The sequence below is a fragment of the Myotis daubentonii genome, chromosome 3 (genome assembly GCF_963259705.1).
Source record: "Myotis daubentonii chromosome 3, mMyoDau2.1, whole genome shotgun sequence".
Classification (NCBI taxonomy): domain Eukaryota; kingdom Metazoa; phylum Chordata; class Mammalia; order Chiroptera; family Vespertilionidae; genus Myotis; species Myotis daubentonii.
The window spans coordinates 204,830,668-204,854,422 of NC_081842.1; the positions used below are offsets into that span (position 1 = coordinate 204,830,668).

The 23,755-nt window shown below is 41.4% G+C and overlaps 1 protein-coding gene and 1 long non-coding RNA gene across 2 annotated transcripts in view; both read right to left on the bottom strand.

Annotated features, from left to right (window-relative positions):
* Positions 1 to 21,730, bottom strand: part of CLIC4 (chloride intracellular channel 4) — a 57,010-nt gene extending 35,280 nt beyond the window's left edge. The window contains exon 1 of the mRNA XM_059690769.1: positions 21,480 to 21,730. Coding sequence (XP_059546752.1) covers positions 21,480 to 21,551 — 72 coding nt within the window. The 5' untranslated portion in view covers positions 21,552 to 21,730. The remainder of the gene's footprint in view (positions 1 to 21,479) is intronic.
* LOC132231520 (uncharacterized) lies at positions 13,275 to 21,469 on the bottom strand. Its single transcript, XR_009452073.1, has 2 exons — positions 20,917 to 21,469; positions 13,275 to 20,647 (listed from the first exon to the last, which is right to left on the bottom strand). It is a non-coding gene; the product is annotated as an uncharacterized LOC132231520 (long non-coding RNA).
* Positions 21,731 to 23,755: the final 2,025 nt, after the last annotated feature.

The following is a 23,755-nucleotide window of genomic DNA, read 5'->3' on the forward strand; positions in this document are numbered from 1 at the left end:
TAACTGTATACACCTCTGCACTGTTTTATCTTCTTTGTTTGATTTAAGAAAAAAATGTAAAGAAAATATTCCAAATGTTTACACATGATAATCTTCTTGTCCCTAATCACTGCCAAAATAGTCAACTGCTTAAATACAGACCTGCTTTTTCCTTCATATTGCTTTAAAAAATGTTGAATGCAAAATAGTCAAAAACCACTAGCTGAACTAACAATGACAGTTAAAAAAGATCCTACTGAGTACTTTTGCCTGCTACATATCTGAAGCATTTGCTGAAAATGAAAACAACGGCTCTATCTGTATTAAAAATCAAATCTGAGCCCTGACCGGTTTGGCTCAGTGGATAGAGCGTCAGCCTGCGGACTGAAGGGTCCTAGGTTCGATTCCGGTCAAGGGCATGTACCTTGGTTGTGGGCACATCCCCAGTGGGGGGTGTGCAGGAGGCAGCTGATCGATGTTTCTCTCTCATCGATGTTTCTAACTCTCCATCCCTCTCCCTTCCTCTCTGTAAAAAAATCAATAAAATATATATTTTTTAAAAATCTGAAATGTTTCAGCAGGAATACTTTATTAAAACAAAGTGTCAGATATACAATGACCAGACTTTCCATCTAAGCACAACAGAACCATAATGAAAACAAGTTCTGAGAAGTTTACATTCACTCCTCAAAAGCCTAAAACAGGAGGAGCGAAAAAGGCTCTAGTGGCTCTATTTTTTAAAAAATAAAAAGAATCAGGCAAAATTAATTTAAATAATATTTTATTTTATATTACCTAAAATATCATTTCAACATGTAATCAACAAAAAATGTTATTACATTCTTTTCTTGTAGTAAATATTTGAAATCTGGTATATATTTTAGACTTATAGTACACTTCAATTCAAACTAGACACATTTCAAGCTCTCAATAGCCACATATGGCTGGTGGCTATCGTATTAAACAGAGGAAAAAACCTCTGAAAAACCAATGGTCGTGTACCTGACCCATCAACTCAACATTCAAGCTCTCAGAAATTATTTATTCTTATTTCAAACAAATTTTAACAAGTTTGCTTATCTGGCTTAGCCAACCACAACAGATTACAATAGAAAATGAAAGGAAATGGGCTGCATCAATAGAACTAAGTTGGCAAAGGAAAAAATAGAAAACACATATAAACATACACGCACCCATGAACTCACACAAAGGAGATCTAGATTCAAAAGGCATAACAACAGAGGCTTTAGCAGAAAGGCAAAAGCAGTCTTACCCAGGCCACGAGTTCCCGAGGCCACTGCTGCAGGACTGAATTAGTATTCAGAATGCTGACATTAACTGGCAGTTAAATTCAGCATTTTAAGAAGTCACGGAAACAATGTTTTAGAAACATTTCCTTTTAAAATCAATTTGAGAACTCTGTGCTATTTTTGAAATTTTTCTATAAATATAAAACTATTCTAAAATTATAAAGTTAATTTTAAAAAATCAATTTCAGCCCTGGCCGGTTTGGCTCAGTGTATAGAGCATCAGCCTGCAGACTGAAGAGTCCCGGGTTCGATTCTGGTTGAGGGCATATGCCCGGGTTGTGGGCTCAATCCCCAGTTTGGGGTGTGCAGGAGGCAGCTGATCAATGGTTCCTCTCTCATCATTGATGTTTCTATCTCTCTCCCCCTCTCCCTTCCTCTCTGAAAATCAATTAAAAAAAAACAATTTCAGGCTTCGAGTATGACTAAGTAGGTCCCATAGGATCAACCCTCTGCCCCAGAGCAGTGACAGCTTCCAGACAAAAATAGCCCACTTGACAGCACTGGAGAAGGAACAAAAAGCAGGCAGATGTGGGAGGGGACACTTGGAAAAAGGGAAATAGAGTAGACAAGTTGCCCCAATTTTTTTCTTTTAACCTTGTGCCATGCAGGGCAGCTAAGACTCCAATGGAAAATTCACAATGTTGCCGCTTGAAGAACCAAAGGGCAGAGTGAAGAGCCACCATCACCACGGGAAGAGAAGGTAGAACACCACAGAAAAGAGAGCCAAAGAGAGGGAGTCCTAGAACCCCAAGTTTGAGTTTAGCTGAAAATCAAGTCAAATCAAGACAATTTCAGATAAAACTCAGCAGAATTTAAATGCTTGGCATTTAAAAGAGTTAATTTCAGGAATGGAGAAAACCAATGTGTTCATTATATTAAGGCATGGTTCTACTATTAAAAATAAACATGTGCCCTTTAAAATTAACTTATTCTCACTTTGGTCACATACAAAAAAATTTTTACCTCAAATTTTTTCACTCAAAGCCTTATTCTTTAAACATCTTCTAACCAAAGATAAATTCACTGCCAGCCTTCCCTTGTTTATCAGCAGAAGCCAAATACATTGTGGGTGGGTAAAATCCTTACGTAAGTCAGAATCCAGCAGCCCGCTTTCCCTAAGAGCAGTTTAAAAATACACATGCAGTAGTACAAACTAGTCCCAGAAAGGGTCCTGGGAGTGAAAGAAAACAATTCAGTGTTCAAAAACACTCTTCCCAGACCTGTGCGATGGCTGCTACCTAACTCTAGTGGGTAAGGGCTATTTCTCTTTATAAGCAAATTCCCAGACCTAGAAATTCCACAAAGAATTCAGCAGTAGAGTAAAAAATCCAACTTGTCCTTTTGTAAAAAAAAAAAAAAAAAAAAAATCTAAATTCTCCAGAAAGCTGTTTGTTTTTAAGAGATTATACTTTTGGTAAATAAAAGAAAATAAACTGGAGAGCATTATGCTAAGTGAAATAAGCCAGTCAGAGAAAGATAAATACCACATGATCTCACTCATTTGTGGAATATAATGAACAACATAAACTGATTAACAAAAACAGATCCAGAGACAGAGAAGCATCGATCAGACGGTCAAACCTCAGAGGAAGGTAGGGGAGGGTGGGGGTAAGGGGGAGAGAGCAACCAAAGGACTTGCATGCAAGCATATAGCCTAACCAATGGACACAGACAACAGGGGGGTGAGGGCAGGAGTGGGAGGGATGGGGGTAACATGGGGATAAGGACACATATGTAATAACTTAATCAATAAAAAAAGGACACATATGTAATAACTTAATCAATAAAAAAAATTTTTAAAATAAATAAAGAAAAGAAAATAGAGAATTCAGAGGATAGCCCTGGACAGTATGGTACAATGGTTAGTCGTTCCACACACACACACACAAGGGTCACGGGTTCGAATCCCAGTCAGGGGCATGCACCTGAGTTGAGGGGTTTGCTCCCGCCCCCAGTGGGGGCACACGCAGGAGGCAACCAGTTGGTGTGTCTCTCTCACACAGATCTCTCTCTCTCCCTCCTCTCCTCTCTGACCCCTCCTTTCATTTCATTAACAAAACAAAGAATTCAGCCCTGGCCGGTTTGGCTCAGTGGATGGAGCGTCAGCCTGCAGACTCAAGGGTCCCAGGTTCAATTCCGGTCAAAGGCATGTACAGTGGGGCCTTGACTTAATTGCATTATATTATTATGTACAAAAATATTGGCTATAAAGGTACACATCACAGTACTGTTTGCTAAATTTTGGACCTCTAAATGACTACAAACAGTGGATTAATAGTGATAACAATGAACAATGAAAAACTGCAGTCATGAACATGCTACAGAATGTTTTAATATAAAATATTAGCACTCAATAAACATGAATCTAAAAAAAAATAAAAAATAAATAAACATGAATCTTTTGCTGGTATTTTATTTTGAATTATCCATGTTTAAAATTCTCATTAAAATATATTACAAAGTTTGTTTTTTTAAAATTATATACTCAGCAATACATTGAAACTGAAAAGTTAACATTCAGAATTCTTGTCTCACTTTTTAGCTGGCCTAAAATAAATTTAAAATATCTGACTAGTACTAGATACCTTGCTTATTAAAATTTTTGCTTACCATTTCAATGCACAGATGCCTTAAATATGATAAAGGCAAATTCTAACTGAGAATAGTTCTGTATCTGTTTTACTTTAGACACAACAAACAAAACCTTCCCTTTACCTTTCAGGTTGTTCATGTGGAAACTGTATTTTCTACTAAAAAAAGTCATTCTTGAAATAGTTCTCATTTTTCTGGCAAACTGCTCCCATTGTCACTGGGAATTTTTATTGGCTCCATTTATATTTGTTGTCTAATAAACTGCTGCTAATTATGAGAATTTAATTATCTGGATCTGACTCTGAAATCTCAACTTCCTGTCTGAGCCTAAACACCTACTTTAGTACATAAAGTAAATCTGGATTAGATTGAACATCCCTCCTAAGACACACACCCACTTTACAGGTGACAACAACTTGAACCTCATCTTCCATTATGCAATTTGGAGATTCTAGACCTCTAAGCCAATCTATTAAGTTTAGATCCATGGCTATCAGTCTAGTAAGCAAATTATATGTCTTAAGTTCAACAACGGAATATTATTTTTACCTCTGGTATAAGACAACACCAGAAACAGACAATACTCTCTCTTCATGCTTCTATCCACAGACTATGCATACCAATTTGCCCAAAAACAAACACTAAGAGATACTTATTGAATTAATGAGTTATTTCCTATATAACAAGATGTATGTTAGGTGGGAGATATAAAAGATAAAGAAAATAGTCCCTGATCCCTGATTTCCTGGAATTCACATTCTAGCCTGGAACACAGATGATGAAAAATTCAGAGGAGTGACAGAACATGCAAAAGCAGAAAGTGCTCCAGACAGGTAGTAGGAAGGATTAGCTCCACTGAGGGTTAAGGAAGACTTTGGAAGATATCTGAACTCAATTCAGGAGGGCAACTTTTTAATTATGTTCCAAAATATTTCTAGTAAAATATGTCATAAAAGTGTATAATTCTCCTCAGAAGCATAGCATGCTTCTAAGTGCCTGAATGTTTTTGGCACGCTTGCAAAGGGCTCTCTCTGAGGAGGAGCACGAAAGCTGAAAACAGTTATTTTAACAACGCTTTCGCATTGTTTCGCAATGCTTTCAAAAGTCCTTATTTGAGAACAACATGAGTTTTGGCCATAAATAGGAGACTGATTCCTTCACTCTGTTCTATAGTATCTATAACCAATCAAGCGGAAGAATCCTATTACCACTTGAACACACTGAGATCTGACTTAAAACTAATAAACCAAGAAAACACTAAGTAAAACATGTTTCTTACACTAGACCACAAGAGTCTAGCCTCACAGTAAAAATATATGTGAAAAAGACTTAGGGATAAAAATAACTAAAAGAAAAAAACTGGTGGTTCGAAAATAACCATAAGTCAAAAAAAAAAAACCTAAAAAAAATCAACAATCTGCTTCAAAAGGAGGAATAAGCAAGTGGTTATACACAAGCAGGTTTTCTTTTTTTACTTGTGTGTTTGTTTTACAGAAAGATCCCTTGTAAATAAAGGATTTGGGGTTTTTGAGGGACAATGGGAGGCAGACCACAGGACTAAACAGTTTGGTAACTGTTTTAAGTGAGCCAAAAGTTAAATAAAAAAGAAGAAACAAACCAAAAAAAACACACCCAGATCCCAAAGCACTGGCTGATCTCATTAGCTCTGCTTAAGAAACTTCATAGATGTGACTTCACTCCTGGATTACACGTCTATATTTAGTTTATACCTAATATGGATAAAGTCCTGAACTAACAGCCATTTCCTCTCTCCACAAAAAGAAACTTCCTTGCTTTTTTTCTATCAACAATGCAAAGATTAGTAGTGTAGGCTCCTCTGAAGGGAGAGGTTAAACACACACACACACACACAGACACACACACACACACAATTAACAACTTAGTACTTTTTTTTTAACTTGGACTGCTTTGACACTTCTAAATTGGAAAAAAATTCTAAAATCAAATAAGTGATGGTCAAGTCAAGTTCCTTAACAAGTTTATAAATAACCCTTTTAAAGACTTTATAAAATACTAATTAACCAAGCCCAAAAATGCACAGAGGTGAGGCAATGGAAATTTTACAGTTTCCTTTCCAATGTGGCCAAAAACTGAAAGCAACCAAACTCATTTAAAGAACCATCAAGACTCATTGGTTGTTAGCATGTTTTAGAAATATCCTTCAGCAATCTGATTGATTTATTTATTTTGCAGGCTGACTGAAAAGAGCAAATAGTAACTCTGGTAGATAACATTCAACTTTGAATAGAGAAAAAGAATATAAACAAGATAAAACAAGACAACTCTTAGTGGTTAAGAGTTAGGCTCCAAGTCATGAAGACCTTGGTGCAAATTCCAATACTGCTACTTACTAGCCCCACGACCACACACAAGCAAGGACCTCTCCAAGCTTCAATGTAGTATTGATAGCACCTATTTCAGAGTTTATGAGGATGAAATTGGCTAACATATGTAAAGGGCTTGGCACACATGTTTTGGTGCCTGGACCATAATGTGCACTTACTGCTATCTATTATCTTATGATTATTATTCTAACTTTAACAGAAAAGCAAAAAACCTACTGTTCATTTTTATATATCAGTGTACTCTATCTTATATAGGAATAAATTAAGTAGTTTCAAAAAGCTTATAACATTATTATAAAATGAATGCTTTTAAAGTCACCTTATGATCCTACACAGTTTGGGTTAGTGGATAGAGCATCAGCCTGAAGGGTCCCAAGTTCGATTCCAGTCGAGGGCACATGCCCGGGTTATGGGCTCGATCCCCAGTAGGGAGCGTGCAGGAGGCAGGCGATCAATGATTCTCCCTCATCATTGATGTTTCTATCTCCCTCTCCCTTCCTCTCTGAAATCAACAAAAATATATTTAAAAAGAGCCCTAGCTGGTTTGGCTCAGTGAACAGAGCTTCAGCCTGCAGACAGAAGGGCCCAGGTTTGATTCCAGCCAACAGCACATGCCCAAAGAGAGAAAAAAAAGCACATGCCTGGGTTATGGGCTGGATCCCCAGTGGGGGGCATGCAGGGGGCAGCTAATCAATGATTCTATCACTGATGTTTCCATCTCTCTCTCTCTCTCTTCCCCTCTGAAATCATCAAAACTGTTTTCCAAAAAAATAAATAAATAAATAAAGAGTAAAATGTAAAATGTAGTAGCACAGGAAAATAAGTGAAATATATATGCCAAAATCCATAATTCAAAAGAACTTCTGCAAGACCACTAGATCCTATCTATATGCCATAGATTATTCTTTACTTCTTTTGTGCTCTCACAAAAGTCAGGGGATGCTGGGGGTGGGGGAAGGAGTTGAAAAGAAAAGAGACAAGGCAAACATTCCTACGGAAATGAACTCTCAGCTTTAGCTACAAGTCCAAAGAGTTGCTGAGGCAGACGGTCTAAGACGGCAGAGTCCAACCTAACTATTCTTTAGTTACCTAGTGCATGTCGGCTGGATCATGGTTCACGGACGTTAATTCAGGAAGAAATTCAAGTCTAATCTTGAAAATTTTTTGCACTAAACCTGCTCTTCTGATAAAAAATGGAAACCCCACCTATTTGTAGGGACAGCCTGGCAGATGCTTCTCTTAGTAACATCCTGGAGATTGGAACCATATATACTGAATATATAAAGTAACGTGGGCCAATACAATCTTAACTCAGCATTCCAAAGGCCCATGGAAGAATAATAAGGCAATGCTCGCTGTGTCAAACGTAAGAACTTTCTCATGTAGCTACTATTACCCCAGTGGAGACATGAGAGCAGCTAGGGAAAGGTAGAACCAGGATTGAAGCACTGTGCATGACATGACACTCATATCCACTCTTCCAAATCACAGCCCACTTGCCTACTTGAAATATTAATTCTAACCATCGTCAACTCTGAAATAGACCACTTAGTGCCTTCCATGGGGAACACAATGATATTTCAAGTCAACAACCATTCCCTGGGTGTGACTTTTGAACCTTTTTACAAGCAATACCAAAGCAACCCCATAATGTAGCATTGGGGTCCCTGCTGAGTCTTCAGGACAAAGACTGCAGCTCTTCATCCTAGCGGCAGTCGACACATACCTAGAGCCAGATCATAGGTGTGGGTTCTCTGTTTGATCTTTTATGCAAGGGGAAAAAAAGTAATTATGTTCATTTCAATCTAAAATAAGAGTTGTTTTGAGGCACTAAATCAAAACAGCAAATATGAACTGAACCCAATGACTTGCATTATATTCTCAGCCTATTTCTCTGGCTTCTTGTATGAATATTTCTATGAATTTAACGAGCATTTGCTTTTCCCCAGATATTTTGTTTCTTTTTTTCCCACCAGCCTCCTCTGGAACCAGCCCTGTGCAGAGGGGGTGGGGGAAGCTTCCGTGCACTTCTTCAGCAAACATTTTATTAAAGAACAATCAAACGAGTTGATACAAGTAACGCACTTAACACAGTGCCTGGTACACAGCAAGCACCCCATAAATGTTTATGTTATTTTAATTAACTATGAAATACTCTTCTATATATTTCTTCTATCTTCTGCATTTGGGAAATGCAACAAAAATATAAGACAGTGGGAATAAGCATCAATTCTAAATATACGTACACAAACCAGATCTTCCAGTCAGTGAATTATGACTCGTGGAAAATATTTTCCTTTCTAACATGATGGTGTACAGTGTTTCTTCCAAAATTATAGTTCTTATGGCTCATACTTAAAAAAAAAAAAGCCTTCCCTTGACAGGTATCCCCTTCCAGCTACCAACCTCTCTTCTAATTAGCCAAGTTTCCTGTTAGAGTTGGTTTTGCACAGAGACTCTACTCTTACTTCCACACACTCTACTATGGCTTTGCCCGCACCACCCCAAAGCTATTACTAGTAAGGTTACCAATGCTTCCAGGCTGATAAATCAAATAGGTACTCATCTTTCTTGACACAACTGGTCACTCCTTCCTTCGTAAAACCCTCTCATAAGAGTGAATGGCACTTCACTCCTGTAAGTTTCCATCTTCCCATTCATTACTGCTCTATTGCAATCCCCCTTGTTCTCCTTTGTCAGCTTCTCCTCCATTACCCAACCCCTAAGTACTGAAAGTTCCTCAGAATTTGGTCCTGGGCATTCTCCCTACTCTTCACTCATCCACACTTTAAATACTATATATCAAGTCCCAAATTTCTTTTTGTGCATGAGATCTGTATATCCAACTTTCTAGCAGACATCACCTGACATCTCTGTCATGTCAAACTCAAGTCAAAAACTGAAAATTCTCTCCTCCCCTCTATATTAATAAAAGGCATCTTCATCAACCAGTGATTCTAATTAGAAACCTGTTATTTCTCACACTTCTCTCTCTCAAACAAGTTCTTCTTCAATATATTCCTAGTGACACCTCCTTCAAAATTTATCTCAAATCCATTCTCTTCTCTCCATCATCACCCTAATCCAGTGGTCGGCAAACTGCGGCTCACGAGCCACATGCGGCTCTTTGGCCCCTTGAGTGTGGCTCTTCCACAAAATACCAACTTCTGCGCATGGGCCACGAAGTTTCAATTGCACAGTACGTGCGCGCCCACACGTGGTATTTCGTTAAAGAGCCACACTCAAGGGGCCAAAGAACCACATGTGGCTCATGAGCCGCAGTTTGCTGACCACTGCCCTAATCCAAGCCGCCATTGTCTTTCTTGATTGCAATGGCCTCCAATTAGTTTTCCATTTTTCTATTCTTGCCTCTCTTCAATTCATTTTCCAGAGTGGTCAGACTACTCATCTTAAAATGCAAATCAAACCATGACACTCCCTTCCCTAAACCCTGTTGAGAAATGTTCTTTATACTAAGGATAAAATTCACATGACATACAAGGACCACCATGATGCAGCCCAACTATTTGCTCACTCTACACCTCACTTTGTTCTCTATTCCAGGCGCACTCTCAATTTGTTGAATTTATTCCGGCTTTATATATGCCAATTCCTCCAGCCTGGAATGCCCTACCCCTCATTTTTCTATACTACTACTCGTCGTACATGTAATTTCTCAGAAGCCCCCATGGAGCTTCCATCTACATTGAGATTCCTGTCATTCTTTCTCAAGATGCCTTGTTCTTGCCCTTAATGTAACTATATACTGTCTTTATGTATTTCTTTAACATAAGCCACTCTTACTAAACAACAGGTTCCGGGAGCTCTTTTTTCTTCCCCCTGTCCCCGCAAAAAATTTGCACCAAAATAAAGCAGAGCTCTAGTTGATAGGAGTGTGTTATTTAGGCGTTAGTAGTACTGGTTTCACTACATGCTCACTGGACAGTAGTGCAACCCCAAGAAAAAGATAGTTTCATGCGTTCTTAACACATTTAAATTTAACATGTCAAAAACTAAACTTCTCTTATCCCCCCATTAGAACTAGTTCTTCCCAATCTTCCCAACTCGGTTAATGGCAATTCCATTATTCTCGTTGCTCAGAACCAAAAAATCTCAGAATCACTTTTGACTCCTTTCTCTCACAATCCACATTCAATCCATCAAAATAAATATATCTCCATCTTATAAATACATCCAGAATCAGACTACTTTTCATCTTAGTCCAAGCCACCATCATCTCATGCATGAATTAATAAATAGCCTCCTGCCCTAACCGGTTTGGCTCAGTGGATAGAGCGTCGGCCTGCGGACTGAAGGATCCCAGGTTTGATTCCAGTCAAGGGCATGTACCTTGGTTGCAGGTACATCCCCAGTAGGGGGTGTGTAGGATGCAGCTGATCCATGTTTCTCTCATTGATGTTTCTAACTCTCTGTCTCTCTCCTTTCCTCTCTGTAAAAAATCAATAAAATATATTAAAAAATTAAAATTAAAATTAAAAATAAATAGCCTCCTAATTAGTCTCCCTGCTTCTCTGTCCTTACCTTCCTATGTGCTGTTCCCTATAAGGCTGCCAGAATGTCGTTAAACAGAAAACAGTACCCCCTATCATTCTCTATACTCCTTATCCTGCTTCATTTTTCTTCAGAGCAATTATCATTAGTAGATATACATTTATTGTTTACCTCCTATAATTCAGTAAGAACACCATAATGTTCATTGATATATCCAAGCCACTAGAACAATGCCTCAATATTTGTTAAATGATTGCATGAAAGAAGTACAAATATTATTCTAGCAAGCAGAAATTGGAGGTGGGGGGAGAGGTTGAAGAAGCCAAAAACATTTCAAATAACGGAAACACCAGCAACAATCTTCCATGAAGGCAGAGAAATAGAGGGCATGAAGTAAATTTGCAACTGCAGTGGGGGGGACAAACCTGGAAACATAATTTGGGATCATAATCTGAAAGACTCTAAATGCCTGATAAAGGAGTTTGTATCTAATTCAATAAAGAATTAGAGAAAGCAGGATCCATTTAAGATTTGAGCCAAGAAGTATCCATCTTATTTTTAATAAATTAAAAATTTATTAAAATTATAGAATATGACACAATTATTAAGGGAAAAAATAAAGGTTTTTATAAAGATGGTGCAGAGCCATCCTAACTCTTTTTTAAAATATATGTATTGATTTGAGAGAGAGAGGAGGAAAGGAGGGAGGAAGGGGGAGGAAGAGAGAGAGAGAGAGAGAGAGAGAGAGAGAGAGAGAGAGAAACATTTGTTATTCCACTATGTATGCATTCATTAGTTACTTCTTATATGTACCCTGACCGGGTAGTGAACCTGCAACCTTGGATGATGCTCTAACCAACTGAGCTACCTGACCAGGGCCTTTAAAGTTTCTTTAAACAACTGATAATACACCATACTTAATAGATTCAGTAATACAAACTACCCTCCATCTGTTAGCATACAATGTAAACATTTCGCTCATTTCTAAGTCAATTATCTTATTTAGGTTGCCACCTAAATAATTTCTTATGGATTTAATTCAACTGGAAAAGCACATGAGACGAAGTCACTGTATCATATAGGAAAAAAGCCATCATACATGATGGCTCATTTACTTACCTTCTGGCTACTCATTAGGCTATTGTGAGCTTCTTGAAGACAAGGGACCTGTTCTTGTTCCTTTCTCTTTCCAGCACTCAGTGCCCAGAAAGTATTAAATGTTTGTTTCTATTATGATCCCTATACTGCAATCAAGTGTTCCCAGGCAAGATTGTATCTTATATACACCAACTATAAAATGATCTCTTGCCCTAACCGGTTTGGCTCAGTGGATAGAGCATCAGCCTGCGGACTCAAGGGTCCCGGGTTCGATTCCGGTTGAGGGCATGTACCTTGGTTGTGGGCACATCCCCAGTGGGGAGTGTGCAGGAGGCAACTGATCAATGTTTCTCTCTCATCGATGTTTCTAACTCTCTATCCCTCTCCCTTCCTCTCTGTAAAAAATCAATAAAATATATTAAAAAAAATACATACATATATATATATATATATATATATATATATATATATATATATAAAATAAAATGGTCATCTCTTACCTACTACATAGCTATTAAAGGGGACAATTAATACTAAAAAAATTTGTATTTTCAGAACAGCTTTCTCCTAGAGAGCACAAAAGGGCATACCTTCAAACCATTTAATAAATATCTGTAACATGAGCAATTCTACATGTTGGCAGATTTCACAACATAAAAGCTTGCTTTCTTCCAGCAAAGATTAAACAGGGCCCAGTCGGCATGGCTCAGTGGTTGAGCATCGACCTATGAACCGGGAGGTCACAGTTGGATTCCTGATCAGGGCACATGCCTGGGTGGCAGGTTCAATCCCCAGTGTGGGGCATGTAGGAGGCAGCCAATCAATGATTCTCTCTCATCATTGATGTTTCTATCTCTCTCCCTCTACCTTCCTGTCTGAAATCAATAAAAATATTTAAAAAATAATAATTCATGCAAGTTTATAAAGAAGACAAGGATATATAACAAAATGGTAACAGCAGCCACTTCTAGAAGAAAGGTTTTAAGTGAATTTTATTATATTTGTGCTTTTCTGTGTTTCCTAAGCTGTCTACAGTGAACGTGTAACTTTTTTAATTGGAAAAAAACAGTTTTAAAAGAGCATAATACATGCAAATGAATATACTAGGAAGCAAAAGGAAACAAAATTGTTTTTCAAATTTAGGGCCAATATTTAAGCTAAGACAGACTTAGGTTAGCTACCACTTATGCTAAGCCATTTTTTTAAGTATATTTGTAATCAAGATTCCTCCTGACAATTACAAAATGTAAATGAAGGCTCTTATTGAGGATTAACAACAATTTCTACATGATTTAATGAAGAATCAACAACCCCTAATTTTTAAGCCAAAATTTTAGATTCCTGTGTTAACAAAAATATGCTGTGACCTAGAACATCAAATAATATAAAACTTCACAGTCTTCAAGTTTATGTCTGAAATATTTTTATTGATTTCAGAGAGGAAGGGAGAGGGCGAGAAAGACAGAAACATCAATGACGAGAATCACTGATCGGCTGCCTTCTGCAGGCCCCCCACTGGGGATCGAGCCCGCAACGAGGGCATGTGCCCTTCACCAGAATCAAACCTGAGACCCTTCAGTCCACAGGCCAATGCTCTATCCACTGAGCCAAACCAGCTAGGGCTGTTTGAAAACTTTTTTTAATTTTTTTAATTTATTGATTTCAGGGAGGGAGGAAGGGAGGGAAAGGAACATCAATTTTGTTGTTCCACTTATTTATGCATTCATTGGTTAATTCTTGTATGTGCCCTGATTCGGGGAGCAAGGGGGACCTGCAACCTTGACATATCAGGACAATACTTGAACCAACTGAGCACCCCTCCAGGGCTAAAAATTTTTCAATTTAGTCTTGGATATATATATGTTCAAAGCCAAATTTTCATTTAAATAGCAAGCTTCTTTTTTCTTTTCTTTTTTTTTTTTTTTGAGAGAGAGAGAGAGAAACATTGACATGAGAGAGATATATGGATGGGAGGGGATCAAATCCACAACCCCGTCATGTGCCCTGACCAGGAATCCAGCTGAGATCTTCTGGTGCACGGGATGATGCTCCAAACAACTGAGCCCCACCAGCCAGGGCATCGCCTTCTTTTTCTCTCCATTAGTCTATGTAGTCTGGTCTCACAGCTACCACTCTTCCACTTTCCCAAGTAACACAACAGACTAATTTGGCTGTCTTTAGTTTTTAATGAACTTTCACCCTGGTAATCTACCATCTGGTCTCCATGTCCAAAATAAAGTAGTTAAAGAAGGAAAACATGCACAGAACTCACATAGTGTTATAAGTTAATTACCTTTGCTTTCAATGAATTATTTGATATTGTATTCTCCAATGTTTGCTCAGATTCTTTTCCTCTCTCACACATCCAATAAATAGCTATGCTAGATGGTGGTAAATTTCAATACTTAGATTATCACAGATAACTGACATTTTTACAATTCTATTATAGTGAAAACTAAATCTTTTTCATAAAAAGGAATTATTTAATATGTAAAGTTAGAACTAATAATTTTATTACAAAAAAAGGGGAGAATCTATTGAGACAAACTATGTTTGATGAACATGGCCTTGCTTCTAATATCGTTACTTCTTCAAAACATTACCATTAAAATTTAAGATTCTCTTAGTCCATCTTTGGCATAACTATCAGATATAGTCTTATTTATCTACACTAAGTTGCTATTCTCATAAATTTAGACTAATATAGTCTCCTGGCTTTATATTTTAAATAAAGGAAAGTAACAAACCAAATAAGGCAAATGGATATCCTTTGTACCAATACTTGGTACTGAGCACTGAGGGATAAAAGCCAAGTCTCAAAAGAAGGACAACAGGATTAAAAGTTCCAAGAAAGCCCTGGCCAGTGTGGCTCAGTTGGTTGAGCATCGTCCCACCAAAAGGTGGCCAGTTCAATTCCCGGTCAGTGCACATGCCCAGGTTGTGGGCTCAAGACAGCTGATTGATGTTTCATTCTCTCTCTCTCTCTCTCTCTCTCTCTCTCTCAAATCAATAAAAACATATTTAAAAAAATAAAGGTTCCAAGAGAATTCACAAACCAATGCCCTAAATTAAATTTAGATTTCTGTTAAGTCATAGTTGGATGATTTGTAATCATGGCCTAAATGTCATTTTCCTCCAGAAACTCCCTTTCCACTCTCTACAACAGCCTCTAAAATAGGCCCACCCAACCCAACTTACTCCCTTACTTGATCAAAATCTTAATTCCTGTCTTAATCACACTTGCCATCCTGCCTAACACATTTCCCTTTTATGGACTCACTGATTCCCTATTTAGGAGACACCAGTGAGCCTCCACAGCTCGAATGAAACAGGAAGGGGGAAAGTGTTGCTCATCATCCTTTAACTTACTTCCAAGCAACTCTGCAAGCATCCCTCCAAACCACATGTGACTTTCAGTGACAGCCAGGCCCTCCGCATCGCCTCTTTTCTAATGTTATTCATACTGTGTTAGGTTTTTCTTGTGTTCAGTCCCCTTGGCTCAGAAGTCTCCTGTTTCTTTTCCATTTTGGGTCCCTTTCTCTCAATTTCTTTACATTTAACCGGAATTATCACCTTTATTAAGAGTAGCATTGTTAGATCGTCAGTAACATCTTAGACAAAACTTAGCAGGAACACTTCACTTTTTTACATTCATTTTTATCTCCTGAATTGTCCCTTCTGAAACCCTCAAATGAATGATAAATTAATTTACATCCAAGGTAACACTCTATTGATGCTGAGTTAGTTTTTGTTCAATTACTAGAACAAAGTTCCCAGCATGGTTTCCTGTAGAAAATTTATTTCATTTGTCCGTGCTTTTCAAAAAGAGGTTTGAAGCCTGCTCGTGAAACAAAACAGAGAACCCCCACTTTATACTGGCAAAACAGCTAAGAGTTTGCCCATCTGTCTGATCCATTCACACCTTCCCAAATCCACTGGGAAGTTGTAGAATATATAGTTGTTGAACAGGAAAGAGTTGGGAGAATAAACGAGGCTAGCAAAATGTATTAGCAAAAATCGAAGTTAGGTTTTAAAAGTCTCATACTCAACTTTTAAATAATTTGTCTCCCTGGCACTATGGACTTAATTTTATTCCTAGTTCCTTCTTCTTTCAAGTTTCAGTCTATCCATTGTTTCCTGCATAAGGAGTTTACAAATGATGTCATAACTAACATTGCCATTCTTGGCTATTCCCAATCCACCTACTTCACCCACTTTTTCAGGAGCAAGTTCAACCTTACTTTCATCTTTCTGAACCATCTCCTAGCCCCGTGGTCAGCAAACTGCGGCTCGCGAGCCACATGCGGCTCTTTGGCCCCTTGAGTGTGGCTCTTCCTAAGCCTTAGGAGTACTCTAATTAAGTTAATAACAATGTACCTACCTATATAGTTTAAGTTTAAAAAATTTGGCTCTCAAAAGAAATTTCAATCGTTGTACTGTTGATATTTGGCTCTGTTGACGAATGAGTTTGCTGACCACTGTGACCTAGCCCAACTTAATGTGAACCATACTTGACTCCAAACCATCTTGTATTGTTTTCTTTCCAATAAAATGTATATACCTAAAGACAGGAAATATTTAATAGCTTTTATAACTCCCAGAGTACTTAACGCAGTATTAGGCACTTAGCTCATGCCAGTAAAAGTCACAGATAATCAGATGGAAGTGACTTTAGTGATTATCTAGCCCAAACCCTTCTATACCTTACTTATATGAATTACGCTTGACAATCAGAATGCCACCATGTACTTTTTTTAGAAAAATGGTTCTTAATCCTTGGGTTAGGAATCTGCAGTGCGGAAAAAAATTCAGAGAATCTTCTATGTAATTTCAAGGATTTACAGAATCCCTGAATCCTATTACAGTAATGAAGCCCACATTATTTTGTAATCCTCACCTGAAGATATTTTTTTTTCAGAGAGAGAGAAAGAGAGGGAGAGGGAAACATCAATTGGTTGCCTCCCATAGCACCCCAGCCTGATCAAACCTGCAACCTAGGTATGTGCCCTGACCTGGAATTTAACCCAAAACCTTTTTGGTGTATGGATGAGGCTCAACCAACTGAGCAACCCGGCCAGGTGAAGGCCACATTTAAGAATAATATACTGTCTGCCCTGGCCAGTTATTTCAGTGGTTAGAGCGTTGACCCTGGGACTGAAGGGTCATGGATTCCATTACCGGTCAAGAGCACATATCTTGGTTGCAGGCTTGACCCCTGGCCCAGGTCGGGGCGTGTGCGGGAGGCAACCAATCTATGTGTCTCTCACATCTATGTTTCTCTCTGTCTCTCCCCGTCCCTTCCACTCTCTCTAAAAACCAATAGAAAAATGTCCTCGGGTGAGGATTAACAGGAAAAAAAATAACAACACAGATTACCAGTTTATCCCTTCAGGAACCCTATAAAATTGTCATTATTATATCCTGATATGAGAGATCAGGAAAATAAGGTACTGAGTACGTATAAAATTTGCCTGACACTCCTGGAAGCCAGATCCAAGCCAAGCAGTCTTGCCCCAGGGTCCAAGCACATTAGAAACCCTGCCAGATATCGCAAAGAAACAGCTATTCTTATGTGTTAAGCCACTCTGCACAAGATTTCTTTCTTTCTTTTTAACAACCACCACCCCAATTCCTTACTATCTAATAGGAGGATCTGTAACTAAATATGTACATACAAAATGACACACAAGCCCTAGCCAGTTTGGCTCAGTGGACAGAGCATCAGACTGCGGACTGAAGGGTACCAGGTTCAAAATAACACACAATTAGCATTTACTTGCTTACTGTGTACTAGTCGCTGTTCTATGCCATATATATTCACTAATTTAATCCCATGAGTTTGGTCTATTAATAACTCAACTGTGCAGATGAGGCACAGAAAGTCTTAAGCAACATGTCTTGAAACACACAATAAGTGAGCAAATCGGATTAGAAACCCAGATAGCAGTCAGATAAGACCTTGCTAAAGAGTTGAACTTCACCCTCTTGGTTGGTGGATCCCAACTGGGGCTGGCGTTATCAAAATATATACACCTACACGTGGCGAAAGTGGGTATCCTCACTGTTGAGGAGGGCTGCCTTTGTAAGCCTCTTTACTCCTAGGAAGGTTCCTGTCCTATCAGCGTTGAGGTAAACACACAAAAATAGACAACTGCTGTTATACAGGGGATGGCGAGTCACTGGGCTCATGGGTAAATGATTCCAAAACCGATATTCCCCAGGAAGCGAAATGCAGTCACACTAGTTGGGAAGATCCTAGCCTATTTCTCTTAAATTTAAAGTTATCTAAATTTAGGTAGGCTCAACGCTTTTCACTTGGGCTTTAAGTTTAGATAATTTTTTCTTTTTATTTATTTTTCATATTGATTTCAGAGAAGGAAGAGATAGAAATATCAAAGATGAGAGAATCATTGACTGGCTGCCTCCTGCATGCCCCTTACTAGGGATGGAGGCTGCAACCAAGTTACGTGCCCTTGACCGGGATTGAACCCTGGACCCTTTAGTGGGCAGGCCGACACTCTATCCTCTGAGCCAAACCGGCTAGGGCTAGATAACAGTTTTCTGCTACAGAAACCTTTTGGCAGAATAATTAATACGGTTTAAAATACCACTTTGGACAACCATGGCCTCTGCCCCCTCACTGCTTTCAAAATAGCTATATTTACAAAGGTATTTTCCCCCATTTGCATTTTTCGCACATAGGTTTCGAGAAGAAAGAAAAATACTCTTTACCACAATTTATCTGCCCCCCCACTACCTTTTCTCTCCTTTGAAACAACCATCCTGGTTTACATCAGTACAAAGTTTTGCTTATACTGAATCACCCAGCAACAGAAAACATGTCGCCTTTTGCTTCAGAAACGAAAATAAGTCTCTGAGAGGGAAAACAACTTGCCCAGAGTAACCAAGTCAGTGAGTAAAGAAATGACTTGAGCCCTCGAGGGTTTGGCTCAGTGGATAGAGCGTTGGCCTGAGGACCAAAGAGTCCCAGGTTCCATCCTGGTCAAGGGCATGTAACTTGCTTGCAATCTCCTCCGGCCCTGGCCGTTCAGAGGCAACCAACCGATGTGTTTCTCTCCCATCGATATATCCCTCTGTCTTTCCCTGTCTCTTCCACTCTCCCTAAAAATCAGTGAAAAATATCCTTGGGTGAAGATTAACGAAAGGAATGTGACTTGAACCCTGATTCTCTGCCACTAAGGCCAGTGAGAAAGGCTTACAACTAATGATAAACAGGATGTTTTTAGCTGGTTCACAAACCTTTCTATCTTTATAATCATCACACCTAACCCATAATTTCACAGGAATTATTACTTAAGGATAAGCTGTTTTTTAAAAAGTGAGCTGTAGAGCCCTGGCCAAGTGGCTCAGTTGGTTAGAGTGTCATCCCGTACACCAAAAGTTGCAGGTTCGATTCCTGGCCAGAGTACATACCTAGGTTGTGGGTTTGATCCCCAATCAGGGCACCTGCAGAAGGCAACCAATGGATGGTTCTCTCTCCTACCCATGTTTCTCTCTCCCCCCCTTCCTCTCTCTAAAATCAAAAGCCATATCCTCAGGTGAGAATTTTTTTAAAAGTGAATTGTATTTAGTAAACAATAATATCATAATACTGATCTAACACAAATACGGAAAGCTGGGAAGAAGTATGCAAATGACTCAAATTTGGGAAGTCATGTTCCTCTCCTTTATTTAAAAAATATATATTTATTGATTTCAGAGAGGAAGAGGGAGAGAGAAATAGAAACATCAATGATGAGAATCACTGATCAGCTGCCTCCTGCAGGACCCCTACTGGGGATCAAGCCCGCAATCCCGGCATATGCCCTGACCAGGAATCTAACTGTGACCTCCTGGTTCATAGGTCAAGGCTCAACCACTGAGCAACACCAGCTGGGCTTCTCCTTCTAATATAGTGGTTAAATTAATAGTAAACAGGGCATTAGGCATTGCTCTCTTCCTCTCTAGTTCATACACCTCATTTTTCTTGTCTTATGGTATTGACTAGGACCTCCAGTACAATACTGAAAAGAAACCATTACTGATAGTATCCTTATCAGATTCTAAATTTAATGCTACTTCTAAGGTTTCACCATTAAGGATAACTTTTTTTTAGATTTTTTCAGTAGATATACTGTTTTTGAGCTTATGGAAATTCCTTCCTATTCCTAGCTCAGTAAACAATTTTAACACTAATCTCTGACCCCCGCACCCCTTCTCAATGTGCCTTCCACTCTTATTTCAGCTTCCTTCCTCCACTCTCTGCCCCTCTGAATACTCTATCTGCCACCCAGAGTAACTGAGACTTTTACGATATTCTGGGGTTTCTATGCCTATCTCCTGTTTCAGTTCCCTAGACCAAAATCTTTCTACAACTGGTAACCTAAACACAATCCTAAAACAGACACTGTTCCGATCGCTTGCAGATCAGTTCTTCTCTCCATGCCTCAAACACACCCTTCCCATGTCTTCCCTTCGTTAAAATAAAAACTCAGGAAAAAAATGAACAAAATCGTTCTGCATTTCTGTTAACTCTCCTTCAGAGCCCAGCTTTGAATGAGTCTGCTGAAGACAGTGACTACGAGAATCTAGAGGATTTTAAAGAAGTTTCTTTTTTAAAATGTATTTTTATTGATTTGAGAGAGAGGAAGGAGAGGGAGAGAGAGAAACATCAGCGACGAGAGAGTATCAGGGACCAGCTGCCTCCTGCACCGGCTTAAAGAGGTTTTGAGGAAGGCAGCTGGATCCAGATGTTTCTAACTTCCACCCTCTCCTTTGCTCAAATGAAAACTATCAAAACAAAGAAAGGGGCAGGGGTAGTATTGGCAAGCAAATAAGGTAATTCCAGGATCTAACCATCAGAGAGACCGGAGCGGGAAATCAACCCTGTAAAGCCCAAGCCAGTGGTGAATTCTTTCCCTCCTCAGTTTTTCTTTCAAAACAAAAGAGCGCACACACTCTTTCCCGGAGGCAGCACCACCAGGGGAGCAGCCAAAACGTTGCATCATACGAGACATTCCGCGCCCGAGAAACCAGAAAACCAGATGGTGGTAAAACACCTAAAGCAGGAAAACCCACGTTGGGAATCTCGGGCTTCTCCGGGAAGCCAGGAATGCCTGCTCTTTTTTAAAAAAAAAAGATAGGATTGCATGGAAAATTAAAGTGAGTTTCACACCAGCGGGGAGGGAACTGTTCTTTCCGAAAGCGCCCTAGAAGTTCAGCTCATCTCACCACCGGCTCAAGGCTTCTGCCGCGGGGAGCGGGGGTCGGTGACGGGACGCACCCCGCCCTGGCCCCGGGGCCTCTGGGGCCCGAGGGGGAGCAGCTAGTCCCACCCGGACCCGGACCGCGGCCTCGCGAGGCGGCGACGACCGGCCCCGACTGCTAGTTTTCGGGGGTCCCGGTCCCACTCTGGCTCCCGGGACCCACCTCGGCGGCGGGAAGGCGCGGGTGAGCCCGACACAATGGGCGGGGGCGCGAGCAGCGCAGCCCCTCAGCCCCGGGCGGGTGCCGGGCGCCACGGGGAGCGCCTCGGGGTGCGGGGGCTAAAGACGCAGCCCAGGGACCCCGCCCCCCGCAGGCGCTGGGGACTCTGCGGGGCGGACGGCGGGCCAGCGCTCACCTTGACGAAGAGCTCAATGATGGGCTCTTTGTCCTCCTCCTTCAGCCCGTTCAGCGGCATCGACAACGCCATGGCCGGCTCGACGACACTCCGCGGACAACGGTAGCGGCGGCTGCCTCTGCTCCGGGGATGCTCGGGGTGGGTTCCCGCCGCGCGGCGCCTTCCTGGACGGTCCGGTCCGGGCGTAGCGCTCGCCTCCGCTTCGGCTGCTCAGCACCACCCGACGCCTCGCGCGCGACTCCGGGGCGGCCGCAGCCCGAGCGGCTTCTAGCCGCGGGGCGGGGCCGGGGGCGGGGCCCGTGGGGGCGGGGCCTCGTTGGGAGCGGGCCCAGGCCGGCGTCTCGGAACTCGCTGGAGGAAATGGGACTGCCGGGCCCCGGGGCGTGGCCTCGGTGGGGGGGCGGGGGGAGGACGGAAGGGGGCGTGGTCCAGGCTCGGGGGCGTGGCCTAGACGGAGGCTGTGAGCGGGTCTCCGAACCACCCGCCCCGCCCCGCCCTCCCTCCCCCCGGGGCTGGGGCCTGAGCCTGACACCGCCTCCCGCCGCAGCGCGGGCGCGGCCAGGCAGCTGCTGCTGGCGGTGCGCCAGGTGACCTCATGCCTCCTGTCCGCCTGGTAGGCGAGAAGGCGCTTCCTGCCAGCTCCCTAGCTGCAGCCCCAGGATTCATTGCCCTTCCCCGGAGCGGCCACTTCCCCAGCTCCCTCTGTTAGATGGAGCTGCCTTTTCCAGGACTTTTTTAAAGTTTTCATCCCCTTAGAAACACTTTTTTTCCCTTTGACTCTCTTGTCACTTGCATTTTGGGAGCCAGCCTAGCACCCAGGTGAATCTAATGAACACTCAAGTTTGCCAGGTGAATACATCTCAAATATTTAGGAGGCCCTACTGTGTTCCAGGCCCGCGGTGATGAACAGTAGGGACAGGATTCCTCTCCTCCCAGAACTTAGTCTTGAACTGCAACCCCAGTGTCTGGAGGCCAGGAGGACTCCCAAAGCATGTCCGTGCTGTTCCTCCTGCCTAGAGGATTTCTGCCCCTGCTCCCCCCATGCACCTGGCAAGCTTGAGTGTGCATCAGCTCCACCTGGGCGCTACTCCCAGACCTGCATTATCCAACTCTGATTCTCCTCCAGAGAAAGGAGAAATGCACATTTTAACAAGCACCAGGACAATTTTTAATGTAGGGATCCTCAAACCAGAAATACTGCACTGAGGACAGGGCTGTGATACTTTAAGCCAGCCACCCAGTCGCACCTGGTCCAGGCTGGCTGCTGTTGAACACCTGGACAAAGGTCACCCCCTCTGGAAACAGTTAACTTGTTCCCTCTTCTGCCTTTCTGTGATGTTTGACTCACAGCTACTCCTCCCTAATTCCCTGGTTAGGTTGAATGATGAGTCTTGGAAAGGCCACACATAGATGTGTTTCCACACCCTTAGTGCACCGCAGTAAGTTTCACAGGTGATCTAATTTTCGAACAAATTAAATGTATGCCTAAAAATACAGCTAAACCTGCAGCTTCTTCCTCTCCCAGACCAAAGCAAGTTACTCACATATTTTTGTAGGGACTCTGATAAAGAGACAGTGGACTCCAGAGGTTAGGAGCCCATGCTCTAGAGTCCCACTATCCTGAAACTTCAAAGTGTCTAAACCCCTAGCCTCGATTTCCTTACCTCTAAGGCAAGGACAACTACTGGTCCTGGTGTCCTGTTCAGTCAGTGATGGCTATTGTCACTGCATTGGGCTTCCTGTGGCCACTGTTCACCCCTGCAGGCCGGCATGGCATCATATTCAACTCCCTCTGTGACCAGCTTGACTGTTGAAAAGAAACACCGGAGGCTGCCCCCTAAATGGGTTCATGAGCCAAAAACAAACCGAGCGCCTGGCTGGACTCTGAACTGAACCCGGTGTTGGTTTTGCGCGGAATCACGAGCTATACCAAAGTTCCCTTCCAGCCTCCCCCTCCTCTGCCAGAAAAGGAACCCAAATGGTGAACCGGGGCAAAGCAGATCCAAGATCTACACCTACAAGATCAAATGGAATCTCAAAGAAGGCCCACCCTGGCCCCGAGGAAGGCGCTGTTTCAAGGCTGGTTTCAGAGGTGTGTCTGGGGGTTTATCAAATTCAGTCTGAATCAGAGAATGTTCGCTGTGGTGATGACCTGGAAGACTGAGCAGACTACGGATTTTTAGGCCGCGTTGACTGAACTTGGATCTTGGCTGGGAGGAAGCCAGTGGCGTTGTCCTCCACAGAGCCCTGAGGTGGTGACGATCTCCCAGGCTCAG